Source organism: Dromiciops gliroides, chromosome 3 (assembly GCF_019393635.1).
Source record: "Dromiciops gliroides isolate mDroGli1 chromosome 3, mDroGli1.pri, whole genome shotgun sequence".
Classification (NCBI taxonomy): Eukaryota; Metazoa; Chordata; class Mammalia; order Microbiotheria; family Microbiotheriidae; genus Dromiciops; species Dromiciops gliroides.
Window position 1 is genome coordinate 173,019,713 of NC_057863.1, and position 14,439 is coordinate 173,034,151.

At 36.8% G+C, this 14,439-nt stretch overlaps 1 protein-coding gene across 1 annotated transcript in view; it reads right to left on the reverse strand.

Annotated features, from left to right (window-relative positions):
* The window catches only part of COL4A1 (collagen type IV alpha 1 chain), a 217,974-nt gene that overhangs the window by 29,570 nt on the left and 173,965 nt on the right, over positions 1–14,439 (reverse strand). The window contains exons 34-42 of the mRNA XM_043992107.1: positions 13,485–13,637; positions 11,438–11,536; positions 11,217–11,306; positions 8,270–8,409; positions 6,050–6,176; positions 5,884–5,964; positions 4,600–4,698; positions 2,810–2,860; positions 789–974 (exon numbers count right to left, since the gene is read on the reverse strand). Of these exons, the coding sequence (XP_043848042.1) occupies positions 789–974; positions 2,810–2,860; positions 4,600–4,698; positions 5,884–5,964; positions 6,050–6,176; positions 8,270–8,409; positions 11,217–11,306; positions 11,438–11,536; positions 13,485–13,637 (1,026 nt within the window). The remainder of the gene's footprint in view (positions 1–788; positions 975–2,809; positions 2,861–4,599; positions 4,699–5,883; positions 5,965–6,049; positions 6,177–8,269; positions 8,410–11,216; positions 11,307–11,437; positions 11,537–13,484; positions 13,638–14,439) is intronic.

Sequence of the window (14,439 nt, forward strand, 5' to 3'; positions counted from 1 at the left end):
TAAAATATAAAATGTGTTTTGGCCCCTTCCTACCTTTACAGTCTTCTTAAATCTGATTGCCCTCTATGAATTCTACAATCCAGTGACACTGACCTTCTAGATGTTTCTTGCACTAATAACTCCATATCTGGACTTTGTACTTTTTCATTGGCTGTTCCCCATATACAGAATGAACTCTCTTTTCATGGTTCTTCTGACTTCCTTGAAGAACCACCTAAAATCCCACCTTCTAGAAGAAGCATTTCCCAGTCTTCCTTAATGCTAATGTCTTCCTTCTGACATTACCTCCAATTTACCCTCTCTATCTTGTTTGCCCATAGTGGAATGCATATTGTCTTCCCTAGTAGGCTGTCAACTCCTTAAGAGAAGGGATGGTTGTTATTTGACTTTCTTTGTATCCGTAGCACTTAGCACAGTGCCTAGCACATGGCAGACGCTTAATGTTTATTGATTTGACTAATTCATGCTCACTAACACTGTATCTGTCACTTCTATTACATGTTGACAAAAAAATATGGCTGCTAAAATATCTTCAACCATAAAGTTTTTGGTTAGGGTTAGGGTAAAGTTTTGAAAAATTAATAGAGTAGATGTCAAATACTCTGGAATGTGTTCTAATAATTTCCTGTCTTGCATTCTCTTTACCTTTACTCTTTGATGGAATTTTAAGGTTTTTAAAAATATTCCATACTTGAATATGCTAAAACTCTAATAAGAATTCTACAAAAAAATATGGCTCTAGAGACCATAGCTCTAATGTGAAAAAATGTAGTTCAATATCTACTTACCAGGTATGCCAGGTTGACCTTGTGGACCCCTATCTCCTTTAGGACCTTCCACTGCTCGGCCAGGTACTCCAGGTAATCCCTGTTGCCCTGAGGGACCCGGAGGACCCATAAATCCGGGTTCTCCTTTGGGTCCAGGAATTCCTGGACTCCCTGCTGATCCTGGGAAACCCAACTCGCCCTTGGAACCTAAATAACAAGATAGTTTGTTAATAATGATACAATCCAGTATATTGATATTTTTGGTAAAATTTATTAAGCTTTTCAGGTAGCATTTTTATCATGATCTACCAACTCGCTGCTCATGGGTGAGCTCAATAAAGGACCCTGTTAAGTAAGCTGGTATTCCATCCATTTCCCTTTATTTTACACCAAACATTCCAATTTCATCTGATAATCATTTCTAGAAAATAAGCATAGAATAACTACTTATTAATTTTTATGAGTACATTTCTATCAGATCATTTATGTATGTATGAATATTGCATAGCTAGATCAATAAAAATATTACTTCTAAAAGGGAAAATCCCTCAGTGTTTATTTATGAATACATTCCTCCAAATTTGTCTGCTTAAGTATATTAGCTATTATTTAAAAAGCAAAGGAATGAAATACAGAAACTACTGACAAGTCAATCACACCATTTGTTCCCTAAGATTAATAAAAAGTAATTAATATAAAACACAACATGATAGGAGCGATCTATTACAATATGTTGTATCTGATCAGTTGTATTGCCCTATGTAGCTCCAACATGCTACAAAAACAATAGCAGGGTGCCTCATTCTTTGCCCTCTCCAACATCCCTAAGAGGTGACTATTCAAAGAGGTCCTTCCCCAATTTTAAGGGGGCTTGACTGAAGGAAATAGAACAAGTCCCAAAGCAAGCCATCATGCCATCCCTAGTATAGGGAATTCACAGGAGCAGACTCAATTGGTGCCCAGTACAAAAAGTTTGAGCTCATTCTAAGGAGAGCCCATGGAACCAGTTGAGAGCAAAAGTTCTCTGAATTTTGCAGCTCTCTTCTTCAAAAAGTCTTTTATTTCTCATCTCCATCATGACTATTTTCATATTCATCTAGTCTGGTATCAGCCATTTCATTAAGTACAGTAATTAGTGAATGTCACCTTGGACAAATCATCCCACCTCACCGAGTCTCAGTTTCTTCATCTATAAAACGGGGATAACACACCCAGTACCTATCTCATTATGTGGTAATGAGAAAAATACTTTGTAAGCCTTAGATCATTACATAAATGTGAGCTGTTATTATTACACCAATCCTTCCTCCAGCTTCACAATTACTTAGAATCTATTATTTCGCAATCACATCTATGAGTGCTCTATGTTGTCCTCTCTGTGTTTTTTCACTTGTATTTACTGGTATCTATGAAGATTGGGACTATTTTAGAGATTTTTTTCTTCATAAATTTAGCATGTTCAGTGTAGTTCCTTGCACAAAGAAGGCCTCCATAAGTGTTATTTGTGTAGTAGTGGTCTTTCACTTAAGTTTTTTTTCTAATTTCAAATATTTCTTATGTACACATGAAGATATGTATAAAATTCAAAATTATATATGTAGATATACATACATATAAATATATACATATGTGTATATATTTTTGCATTATGTTGAAAAATATGAAAGTTGATTTCACTTCATAGGATACTTATCAATTAACTAATTGCATCTGATGGGTAATATATATTATACATTGCATATATTATATTATACACATAGGAGGGAGAGAGAGAATTTATTAAATTAATTAAAAAAAACAGAAGCAGAACCTCTAACTAAAAACTGATACCATTCCAATCCACAAATTAAACATGTGCCTTACAGGACAGTGCACACAAGAAGCTACTTATCACTCATGTCCAAGATGCTGCCAGTGCAACAGAAACTGATTAGTTGGGTCTTGCAGATTTCTTACCTCCAACTCTGTTGATGTAATGTGCACTGCAATTAGTGGAGAAACAAGAATATGTTCTAAAGGGCTACACATTTAACAATTATTACCTTTTTCTCCTTTGGAACCTGGAAATCCTGGAAGTCCTCTTCCTGGAAGACCTATAAGTTAAATATTGAAAGGGTGAGAATCAATGTTTTATTTTACTTTTTAAAAAGTCAATCTGTCCTTACAATAATCGGCAAGTTGAGTTCACATCATAGGACACTCATCAATTAACTAATTGCATCTGAGGGGTAAAATTCCTTGTTCCACAATTTGTTATTACAAACCCTTTGACTATGTATTTAAAATAAAAAATATCAAATTATTTTATGCTATTTGAAGATGGCATAAAAGGCAGTATGAAGGGCATATATGACTGATAAAAGAGTTGGGCTAATCATGTAGTGAGAATGAGAAATGGCAGAGGGAAACTCTGAGTGCCATATTGATACCCCAGAGGTATCCAAAGAACCAGAAAGTCTTCAATACGTTGGACAGAACTTCTTTGACGAAATCACGGGAAGATGTGGCCAAGGATAACACAGGATGAGAAACAAGAGAGGGATTGGGATCTATAATTGCAGGAGGATTATCTACCCCAATGACTGATCAAAATATCTAAAGAATTTGGAATTCTATAATTCTTTCATAGATAATCACCTAAAAACTTTGGGGCAAGAGGTACAAAGACCTTTACAATGAATAAATAACCTATAATTATTATTATTGGTTCCAAAGGTTTGTCATGCCGGGGTGGGAGTGGGGATAAGCTCCCACTCTCTATAAAATGCCCCAATAGGATGCATCTCAAATAGCCTCTGACAACTGAAGCCCAACTCCTGGCCTTCTCATGGCAGAACAGTTTCCACTAACAGGAGAAGGGGTAAAGGCAAGTCACTGGTGCCTTAAAAACCAGTTGCTTCGGGCAGGTGGGGCTCATTAGCCTTAGCAGGCAACCCACCTAGGGGAAGGAAACCCTGATTTTAAACCTCCACTGCCTTGCGGTCATACCCATATATGGAAAAGGCTTCAGGAGTTGACCCCGAGGAAAAATCAGGAGTCAGAGTCCCTTAGGCAGTTGGATGTTGGACATCACACCCATCTGGCAACTCCTGCAGTGGCACTGGTGCCAAACTGTATTGGCTCTGCCTCTCCTTTGGATCCACCAATGTTGCAGAGAGGGAAAACCTGCTGCATGGGCAACAGCTTGTTTTCCATATTGATCCACCCAGGCCAGTGCCCTGGAGAGGACACTCCACCTACTCCTCATGGGGCAGATATGACACGGGATGTGGCAGCTACTGGTTATAAGTCACTCAGGAGCTGCGGCTCCCACATCGAACTGCACAACCACACTGTGGCCTATGGCTTTTCAAGGCGCTGATCCATGGTCGTCCGCGACTGGTGTAGGCCTACTACAAGTTATTATTATTATTTCCTACAATTACCCAGAAACTAATGAAAATGGCACTTTTTTGCATCTCATCCAACTAAGCTGTCCTTCCAAGAACTCGGGAGGTAGCTAAATTTGTATGAAAATTGAAGCAAGAGGGAAACCCATTGGTATAAACACAGGGCATAAGGGAAATAAAGAAATAAAATCTAAACCACTACCATCCTCCAGCCATTTCTTTTGCTTTTTTGTTTGCTCTTGAGACCCTCTAAACTTGTTTTAAGATTTTAATTTGTGATCTGGAGACATGTCTACCTTGAAGTCTGCCAGACTGAGGGCAATAGGTTGAAGGTCTCTCATAAATAATTCTGGTGCTTGAGGGGAAATTGGGTAGGCATATGTGTCAGAATATACATTTCAAATGAACAGAAAGGAAATAAATCCAGGAGCTAGGGCACATACCTGGTTCACCCTTCTCACCAGCTGATCCTGGAATTCCATCACCACCTGGTTCACCTTTCTGGCCACCTGGACCTGCTGGACCTGGAAGGCCAGGCTGACCTAACATCAGAAGAGATATGTTCAATGACTTACTCTGGAGCTATCAAAGTCTTGGGTCACTCACCTTAGTCTCAAAGCAAATTAAGCAGTCACTCCAAAACTTTACAAGGTACAATTCATAATTCCCTTTTTCCATTTCTGTGTTGTCTGAAAATAATTGCTCCCCTTCCCTCCCTGCTCTTCCCCCCACCCCCTCTTTACCGCACTACTTAAGTGCAGGGTGGAAAGAAACATGACTTAATGGACAGCGGCTTGGTCTCAAAGACTTGCCTCTGGAACATAGTTGTGTGATCCTGGGCAAATTACTTAAGCTTTCAGTGCCCCAATACAACTTCTCTAAGAGTAGTATAAATACTAGAAATCTATAAATTATAGATAAATTACGGATCTCCATCAGCGATAAAATTTTCTACATATAGGAGTCCCTTACACCAATGAAATAGGGCAAGATTAAGTACATTTATAAATGCATATGGAAACCTTCAAAAAGTGGTGAGGGTTCAGATGCCCAACACTAAAAGCACAGCAAAATCTAGAGTTGGAGGAACCAAGCTGGTGGGCAGTTTGAGAAAAAGAGTAATGGGATCTAAGTGTGAGAACTATTTCTGGCCAATTTCTCCCCTCTGTTTATTTCCCTCCTCTCTTTGCCTTAGTTTCCTACCTATATATTGAGGGAGTTGGATTAGGTAATTGCTAAAGGACTTTCAGGTTTTAATATTTGGTTTTCTTGGTAGCTCACTGGATAGAGCACCATGCATCATATCAGGAAGACCTGAGTTCAAAACCAGCTCCAGAAACTAGCTGTGTGATCCTGGATAAATCTCTTTATTATCTGTTTAATTTTCCTCAACTATTAATGATGATGATGGTGCTAACATCTTCCTCTCAGGGCTGTTGTGAAGATCAAATGTGATAATATTTGTAAAGAACATAGAGCAGTGCCTGACAGTTGGCACTTAATAAATACTTGTTACTTTCCTTCCTTCTTTGATTCTAAGTTGTCCTTCTGAGAATTTGATGGTAACTAATGCAAATCATTGGAAAGCTTTATAACCAAATCACAATTACAAAGATGCCTGTCAATGCTATCAATACTAAATATTACCCCATTTTTAGGGGAACATCACACAGCATCCATTCCAAGCTTGTTTTTGTTTGTTTGTTTGTTTCAGGATGATTCTCTACCTGCATCTCCTTTAACTCCAGGAACACCATCCAAACCAGGAAGTCCTTTGTCACCTTTCTCTCCAGGAATTCCAGGGTTTCCTAAAGAAAATAAGAGGTCGCTTTAGTATTGTTGTCTTGTTCATTTTAATCCCTAGATTTAGAAAGAGGGCCCTATTCCACTTGCCTGGATAGCCTACATTCCCAGGTAATCCTCCAGGACCCGGGGGACCAGGCATCCCTGGCATCCCTGGACTTCCTTTTTCTCCCTTTTCTCCAGGCCTTCCTGGAAAACCTGAAGGTCCAGGGTCTCCCTGTAAATAAAAAAAGCACATATTTAAATTCACATTTGAGACTAGGAGCTCCCATGCTGGCATTTTCTGACCTTTTGCTTAAGAGGCAGCTACAGCAGAATTGAAAAAACACTGAATCTAGCCTCAGAAGATATTTGCGTACAGTTTGGCTCTGCCACTTCTTAAATGTGAGCCCTGAGACAAGTCTTATGGTTTGTGCTTTTAGATCATAAGCTCTATGAAGACAGATATTGTCATAAATAGCCTTTTTTAATTATTTTTTTTTTAGTTTTCAACATTTGTTTAGATAAGAATAAATAACCTTTTAAGAGGTAGTAAGCTAGCTTCGGAGATAGAGGGCTAGACTTAGGAATTCAAATCTTTCCTCAGAAATATATAAGCTGTGTGAGGGCAGACAAGGTCCATACAGTTTCATTTTCCTTATCTGCAAAAACCAGGATAAAAATGGCACCTATCTCATGGGGTTTTGAGAATCAAATGAGATAATATATGTAAAGCACCCTGCAAACATGAAAGCTATATAAATATTATATACCATTATTCACTATTTTCATTATTCACAGTATTCTGAACATTCTAGGATCTTAATAAATATTTCTTATTGTCACTGACCTCTTAGAACCTTTGTTTCCTAAGAACATGCTTATCTATACTACCAGATTCTAGGATTGAATGGGAAAAGGAGTCTCAAATATTTAGTAAAGTATTACATAAATGGCAAGTATTACTGCTGTTATTCTGTAATGGAAAGGGCACTGGATTGGGGTCAGGAGATCTGGGTTCAAATCCTGAATCTGATACTTACCAGCTGTGTGACCACCTGAAAGTCACTACATCGTTCAGCCTCATCTGTCAAATGGGAGACTGTATTACACTGCCTACCTCGAAGTGGGAGTTTGTGCAGAACGTACTTTGTAAATCTTAACACAATATGTCATTCTGGACTATTATTATCATTATTAATGTCATCAAAAGATAATTTTAGTTTCAAATGAAGAATCCATTTATCCACTTCTTGTGAATATGCAAGAGATGCATGTAGCACCTAAGAAAAAAGAATGACTGGATTCATCCTTCTCTACTTTCACCCATTAGCTATATTTCCATTTTGTATCATACATATTTTTTTATATCTTCAATCAATTATTATCTATCTGGTTACTAATCACCATCAAAATTTCAAGAACTTTGTGTATGTGTATGAGACAAAGTACCATACGCTAATATTGATTTAATATAAAATAAACAAAGACAAGATATAATACAGAAAATTATTTATATCACAGGTTGCTCTCTGCTGCAGGGGAAAAACACTAATAAAATATCTTTTTAATATTTTATATTTTATAATATTATTAAATAGTATAACATTATATTATAATATATAATAAATTTAATTATTTAATATTTAATAATACCAATTCTCCCAGTGATGTTATATGACTATACTATGGCATCATAAAACACTATGACCATGGGTTAGAAATAAAAATTGGACTTGTGATTTTGATATAGATAAGGAATATAGATATCAGATATAGATAAGGATACAGATCCTGGGTAAGGAAGTTCTCTCTACAAATGCATATTGGTATTTTCTTTGCATCTTAAGCTCTTAGAGAGTTCAGGTAACTCCCTAAGACCAAATGGTAACAGAAGAATCAAAATGAAAAGTGACTACTGAAAACCACTGAAAAACTAACAGTTTCTATGAATAGTGAATATAAATAGGCTATGGCACATTTTCATTTATGACTTACATAGACATGATTAGCATATTAAATATTCACAAGAATATATATGAACCAAAGAAGAGGAAGGTTGGTCATGTAGTAAGATTAAGAGATAGCAGATGGATAGATAGCTTGAGTGTTCCATCACTACTATGATGATGCTCTTCAGTACATTCGGTTATATTTACAGATGGACAAGGACAAGTAGTGCAGACATGGAGGGTTATAAGCTACATCAGTAAAGGGAATGTCAATACTAATAAAAAAATTAACTTGGATCTGCCTAAGTATAAAAGCTAGTATATTAGAAAAAGGTATGTGGTAGATAGGAGTGACCCCTAAGTAAAAGAGGGTAAATACCTTTTCACCAGGAAGTCCAGGAGTCCCAATGCCTGGGCGACCTGCTTCTCCCTTCACTCCTTTTTCTCCTTTTAATCCAGGGAAGCCTGGGATACCTTGGGAGCCTGGGATTCCTTGTATTCCTTTTTCTCCAGGTGACCCTAAACATACAAGCCACATAGTCTTCAATCACTAATGAACTAGCCCTCAAGTTTATTTTTTTTTTAATTTGAAGAAAAAAAGAGTTTCCTGCCAAGAATGAAGTAGTCATAAGGTTACGTTAACTTCTACTTGGGCCCATTGATTTAAAAAAATGAGAAGTATATTTAAAGAGATCATCTAAGTCCAATGCCTTCATTCTACAAAAGAGAAAACTGATCCCAGAGAAGTCAAGAGACTTCTGAAAAGTCACACGGGTAGTAAAGGAGTCAAAATTAAAACTCAAGCTTTCTGAATGCAAGGTTGGGACTGCTATCATTTTTAGAGCTGAATGTTTCATTAACAGTTTTCATGCTTTATTATCCATAAATCTTCATGCAAATGTCCAAAATCTCAATATACCCAATCCTATAAATTATAATCTCATATTTCACATTTTAAATAAAACAATGACTTTGATGGAGATGGCCAGAATCCCAGTTAACCAATCCCAATGTTGGACTTAGGTTATTTATTACTAATAATAACTAGCATTTATATAGTGATTTATAATTATCTCATTTCATCCTAAGAACAACACTGACAGTAGCTATTAAACAAACACTTTAATGCTATTTTCCCAGGAAAATGTTTATATTATGGATTATATTTTGTCTGTTTCGTGTCTATTTTTTGTTGTTGAGTTTTGAGAAATTTTAGTCACACGTCTGAAAAACAGTCTCTCATTAGCCATTATGTGAAAAACAAATTTATACTTCTCTTTTGAAGGGTAATCTCTATTAAAGTTGTCCTATCTCCTTGCCCTACCTTGATATGGAAGTGATCCCGACTTTACAAAAATGTATGCCATTAGAATATAAACTGTAATAGCTTCTACCAAGCCAAAAGACTTTGCTTATGGTCCTAGCTATACATGGATTGCTTATCACTTTGCTGGATGAGGATTATTCTCACTGAGTACTAAGTGAATCATTCCCAGAGTTTCTGGTAAGCATGCCTTGTAATAATATCTTTTTATTTTATTTTTTGCCATGGCAACTTAGGAAACAGGTTATGAGAATAAAATGGCCCTCAGTCTTGTGTGATCTTCTCCTGAAACAACAGTGATGGGAATAGGAAAAAAGGACAAAGGATGAGAAGAAAGATACAGCTTTCTGAATACAACCTAACAGCAACTGAGAAATAAATAATGCTTTCAATATTCTGTCTCTGTCCAAGGACCAATAATTAGCTAGCAATGACACTGAATTTACTGAACCATATCTGTATTGGTAAATCTCTTTAATATAACAAATATGTGATGGATTTGCCAGATAGCTACAAAATGTAGTTATCCATTCTGTTGATGATACTGGGACAACTATATCTGGGTTCTAACACCCAATGAGAGGTTCTGTATGAGAAAGCAGAAATAAAACCAAAAAGATAAGGTCAAGGAAACCAGACCAAAACAAATAAAAGCACGGGCACTAGTGCTGAGTATTACCTACCACTTCATCAAGACATTTTACCAGTACACAATGTACAAAGTACAGCAGACACAATGAGGCAGAAAGAGCACAGAAAGTCTTTGCCAGCAAATATTTCACTTCCTAACTAAACAGGAGTCAAGGGCTGATTGAGAGCATATACTATATATAAGACACACTGAGGAGTTTGACTGGTGATTGTCAGCAGTACTCTCTCACTAAACCAGTAAAATTAATTGAAGAGAATATAGCTAAAAGAGAGTTTGATGGGATACCCAGTCATAATTAAATTCAATGGCTGAGGGGGGGGGGGCAGCTAAGGGGGCACAGTGGATAAAGCACCAGGCCTTGATTCAGGAGGACCTGAGTTCAAATCCAGCCTCAGACACTTGACACTTACTACCTGTGTGACCCTGAGCAAGACACTTAACCCTCATTGCCCCACCAAAAAAAAACCCCAAAAAACAAAACAAAACAAAATTCAATGCCTGGTACACAGTAGGCACTTAATAAATGTTTGTAGATTGACTGATTATTAAGCACCTACTACATTTTACATATAGAAGAGTTAAGGGCAAAGTGGACAAAGAGCCAGAATTGAAGCCAGGAGAAGCTGAATTTTCTCTTGCACCTATCACAATATTGTCAACAAATTATATCCCTTCCCAGTGTTCCAGTTTTCTAAAACTTTTAAGTTACATGGCAAACTGAAAAAAAATTGGATTTGAGTCAGAAAGACCTGCACCAGTTTTTGAAAAAGACTAGCTGTGTGATCCTAAGTAAATCAGTTCTCTTCTGACTATTCCAAGCAATTCTTAAATTCTCTAAAGATCATAGACAAGTAAGCATGGCATAGTGGATACAGCATTGGATTTGTCTCTATAAAAACCATTATAGAAATGTTGTATGTACTCATCAAGGACAAAGAAAAATACTAGAGAGAAATCCTGGAGTGTTGAGAATTGGTTGAGATAGTGGCTACCATGATATAAATGAAAACAATATTAAAAGGCAATCAAGTTCAAATTAATTGCAAATTCTTTTCAGTGGAAAGACAACTATCTCCTTGGAAATTTCATTATCCTATTTAATTTTCTGGCTTCAAGAAACAAGTCCCAATATATTGGGCTACCCTTTCAGTTTAACATGAGTGATGCTGACTTTGTAAACACATTAAAATACATTAATTAATGAAAATACAATGCATTTGTTAATGTAAGTGTGATCTCTTCCTCCCCAGACTATGTTACATGATTTCATTTGGCAGATTGATCCTATCATTTTTAATTGCACTTTGTCATGCACTATAAAGAAGATCCTTTCACAAAGTCCCAATTTACCTGGCAAGCCCATTCCACCAACAGAACCCTTTGGTCCTGGTAGACCTGGAGCACCTGGAGAGCCACCAAGACCTTGATCACCTTTAGGACCTTTAAGAAAAAAGAGGAAGAAAAAGCAATATCAAATATTTGGTTTAAAATGTTTTTTTAACCAACATTCACATAGTACTTTGAAATTAAATTCCAAATGTACATTAGAGCACCAAAATAATGTCCTGTACCTGGCTGGCCGGGAGTTCCTGCTTGTCCATCCTTCCCAGGTACTCCTGGAGTGCCAGGATCTCCTCTGGCCCCTTTATCTCCAATTGGCCCAGTTTGTCCTGAGTATCACAAGTAGTAAATGAGAGAAAGAAACAGATATACAAAAGGCAAAGTCAGTGACACTGAGGGAGAAAGAACCCAAAACAGCATTTAATAAATATGTATTGCCTACTATTTATAAAGCATTGTGCTAGAAACAAAAATACAACACTAATAATTGGACTCCTCTCCCCATGGCAACTCTTGAAGGATCTAAGGTACTGACCCGCTTAGAAATCCTAATGTCAATGAAACTTTAAGTCCAGTCCTTCACCCTATGCTATATAATAATTAATTATGAAACATTTCCCTATGTGTTTTAATTCATCTATTACAAAAGAGAGTTAAGGGAGCATAAAGGGTAAAAACTATCTTACCCTCTGATTTTTTTTTTTACTTCATCTGAACCATAATAGATTCTGCTCCAGCCCCTTATCTTTACTCTGTGTGTCTCTCTGATTCAAATGTGTTTCTTCTAAAAACATATTGTTTTTAATGCACTCTGCTTATGATGTTTTTATTTTATGGGTGAGTTCATGCCATTCACATTCACAGTTATGATTATAGTGTATTTCCCTCCATCCTATCTCCCCGTTTATCCTGTTCTCTCTCTCCTCTTTCCTTTTACTCTGTTCCTCCTCACAAGTGTTTTTCTTCTAAACAAAACCTCCCCTAATCTGCCCTCCCTTCTATTAGTCCCCCCCACTTCTTAAACCCTCTTCCTTCCTATTTCCTTATGCAGTAAGACAGATTCCTATACCTAAATGGCTCTTTGAGCCAATTCCAATGAGAGTAAGGGTCAAGCATTGTCTGCTACCACCACTCATCTTTCCCTTCACTGTAACAGCACCTTCATGCTTCTTCATGTGAGATAATTTACCCCATTCTAATTCTCTATTCTCCCAGTGTGATCCTCTTTCTCACTACTTAATTTTGTTTTTGTTGGGGTTTTTTTATATCATCCCATCATAGTCAACTTATACCCACAGCCTTTGTCTACGTATACTCTTTCTAACTGCCCTAATAGTGACAAAACTTAAGAATTACTAGTATAATCTTCCCATGTAGGAATGTAAACAGTTTAACCTTATAAATCCCTTATGTTTTCTCTTTCCTGTTTATCTTTTTATGCTTCTTTTGAGTCTTGTGTTTTAAAATCAAATTCTCTGTTTAGCTCTGGTCTTTTCTTCAGGAATGCTTGAAAGTCCTCTATTTCTTTGAATACCCAATTCTTCTCCTGAAAGACTATAATCAGTTTTCCTGGGTAGGTGATTCTTGGTTGTAATCCTAGCTGCTTTGTCCTCTAGAATATCATCTTCTTAGCCCTCAAGTACTTTAATGTAGAAGCTGCTCAGCTTTGTATTATTCTGACTATGGTTCCATGATATTTGAATTGTTTTTTTCTGATTGCTAGCAATATTTTTTCCTTGATCTGGAAGCTCTGAAATTTGGCTGTAATATTCCTGGTAGTTTACATTTTGGAATATTTTTCAGGAGGTGATCAGTGGATTCTTTGAATTTCTATTTTATCCTTTGGTTCTAGAATATGAGGGCAGTTTTCTTTGATAATTTCTTGCAATATGATGTCTAGGCTCTTATTTTGATCATGGTTTACATGTAGTCCAATAATCCTTAAATTATCTCTCCTGGATCTATCTTCCAGGTTGGTTGAGTGGGGCCTTGCTGTTTCCATCCTCTGGGAGCACAGGGCCTTGCTATGAGCTGGCTTGAGCCAGCTGCTGATGGTTTTCATATGGGTGCTCACTGCTGTCCTACACTAGTCAAATCAAAGTTGATGATAATATTAACTAGTTAGGGGAGGGGAGAGCACTGGCCTATTTTATTCGTAAAGACTTCAGAGAATGCTAAAAGATGCTAAAAGTTGAATAAATGTTATATACTACTTTAGGTTAAAAGTTCTTCCCTAAATGCACAGGTTTTTCTAACTCAAAATGACAGAAATATTACCTTTCTCTCCTTGATCTCCTTTCTGACCCTTCATACTGTCCATGTCCACTTTATCCATTGATCCTGGCTGTCCAGGAAGACCAGCATCACCTTTATCACCTTTGAAACCAGGATCACCCCTGGGTCCTGTTGTACCTGGAAAACCTTGGTCACCTAGAGAGAAAGAAGATAAGACCAGAATTAGGCTAAGAATGCTTATTTGTGTTAGAAAGACACATACTAGTAGGTTAACATGTTCATTTATAAAACTGTGACATAATACATTTGCATTATATAATATTTAATTACCAGTTATTGTGTCTGTTTCTGATCTATTCTTTCCTATTCCATTCCTTTCATATTTCCTTATGCCATAGTGATTACCTCAGATTCTCAAAGTCTCTTTCAATGGAGTTTTGCCAGACTTAATATAAATGTTATCTAAAGGGGCAGCTAGATGGCGCAGTGGATAGAGCACCAGCCCTGGAGTCAGGAGTACCTGAGGTCAAATCCGGCCTCAGACACTTAACACTTACTAGCTGTGTGACCCTGGGCAAGTCACTTATCCCCAATTGCCTCAATAAAAAAAAATGTTATCTAAAGATTAACTTAAGTTTAGAGGGGCTCATATTCAGAAGATTTGCCATGAATGCTCTGGCCAAAGTCATTCATAAAGACTGCCCAAAAAAGATATGAAGAAGATTGCACCATATGTCAGTGGTTGGAGTACATATACTGATGAAACGTTGGATTGAATATGATAACTATATAATAAGCAGGTTATATAGAAGAAGCTGACCCAATAGAAATGATCATTTAAGTTAATATTTGTATTCATTTTCTTAACATTACTGAAGTATAAGGCATTCATAGAAATTAATTGGTTTATTGAGTTTCTATCCTCTTTTCTCCTTTCCTAAAATGCCTATATCATTCATCCATTTAAAAACCAAATATCTATTAAGAGAATAAGGAA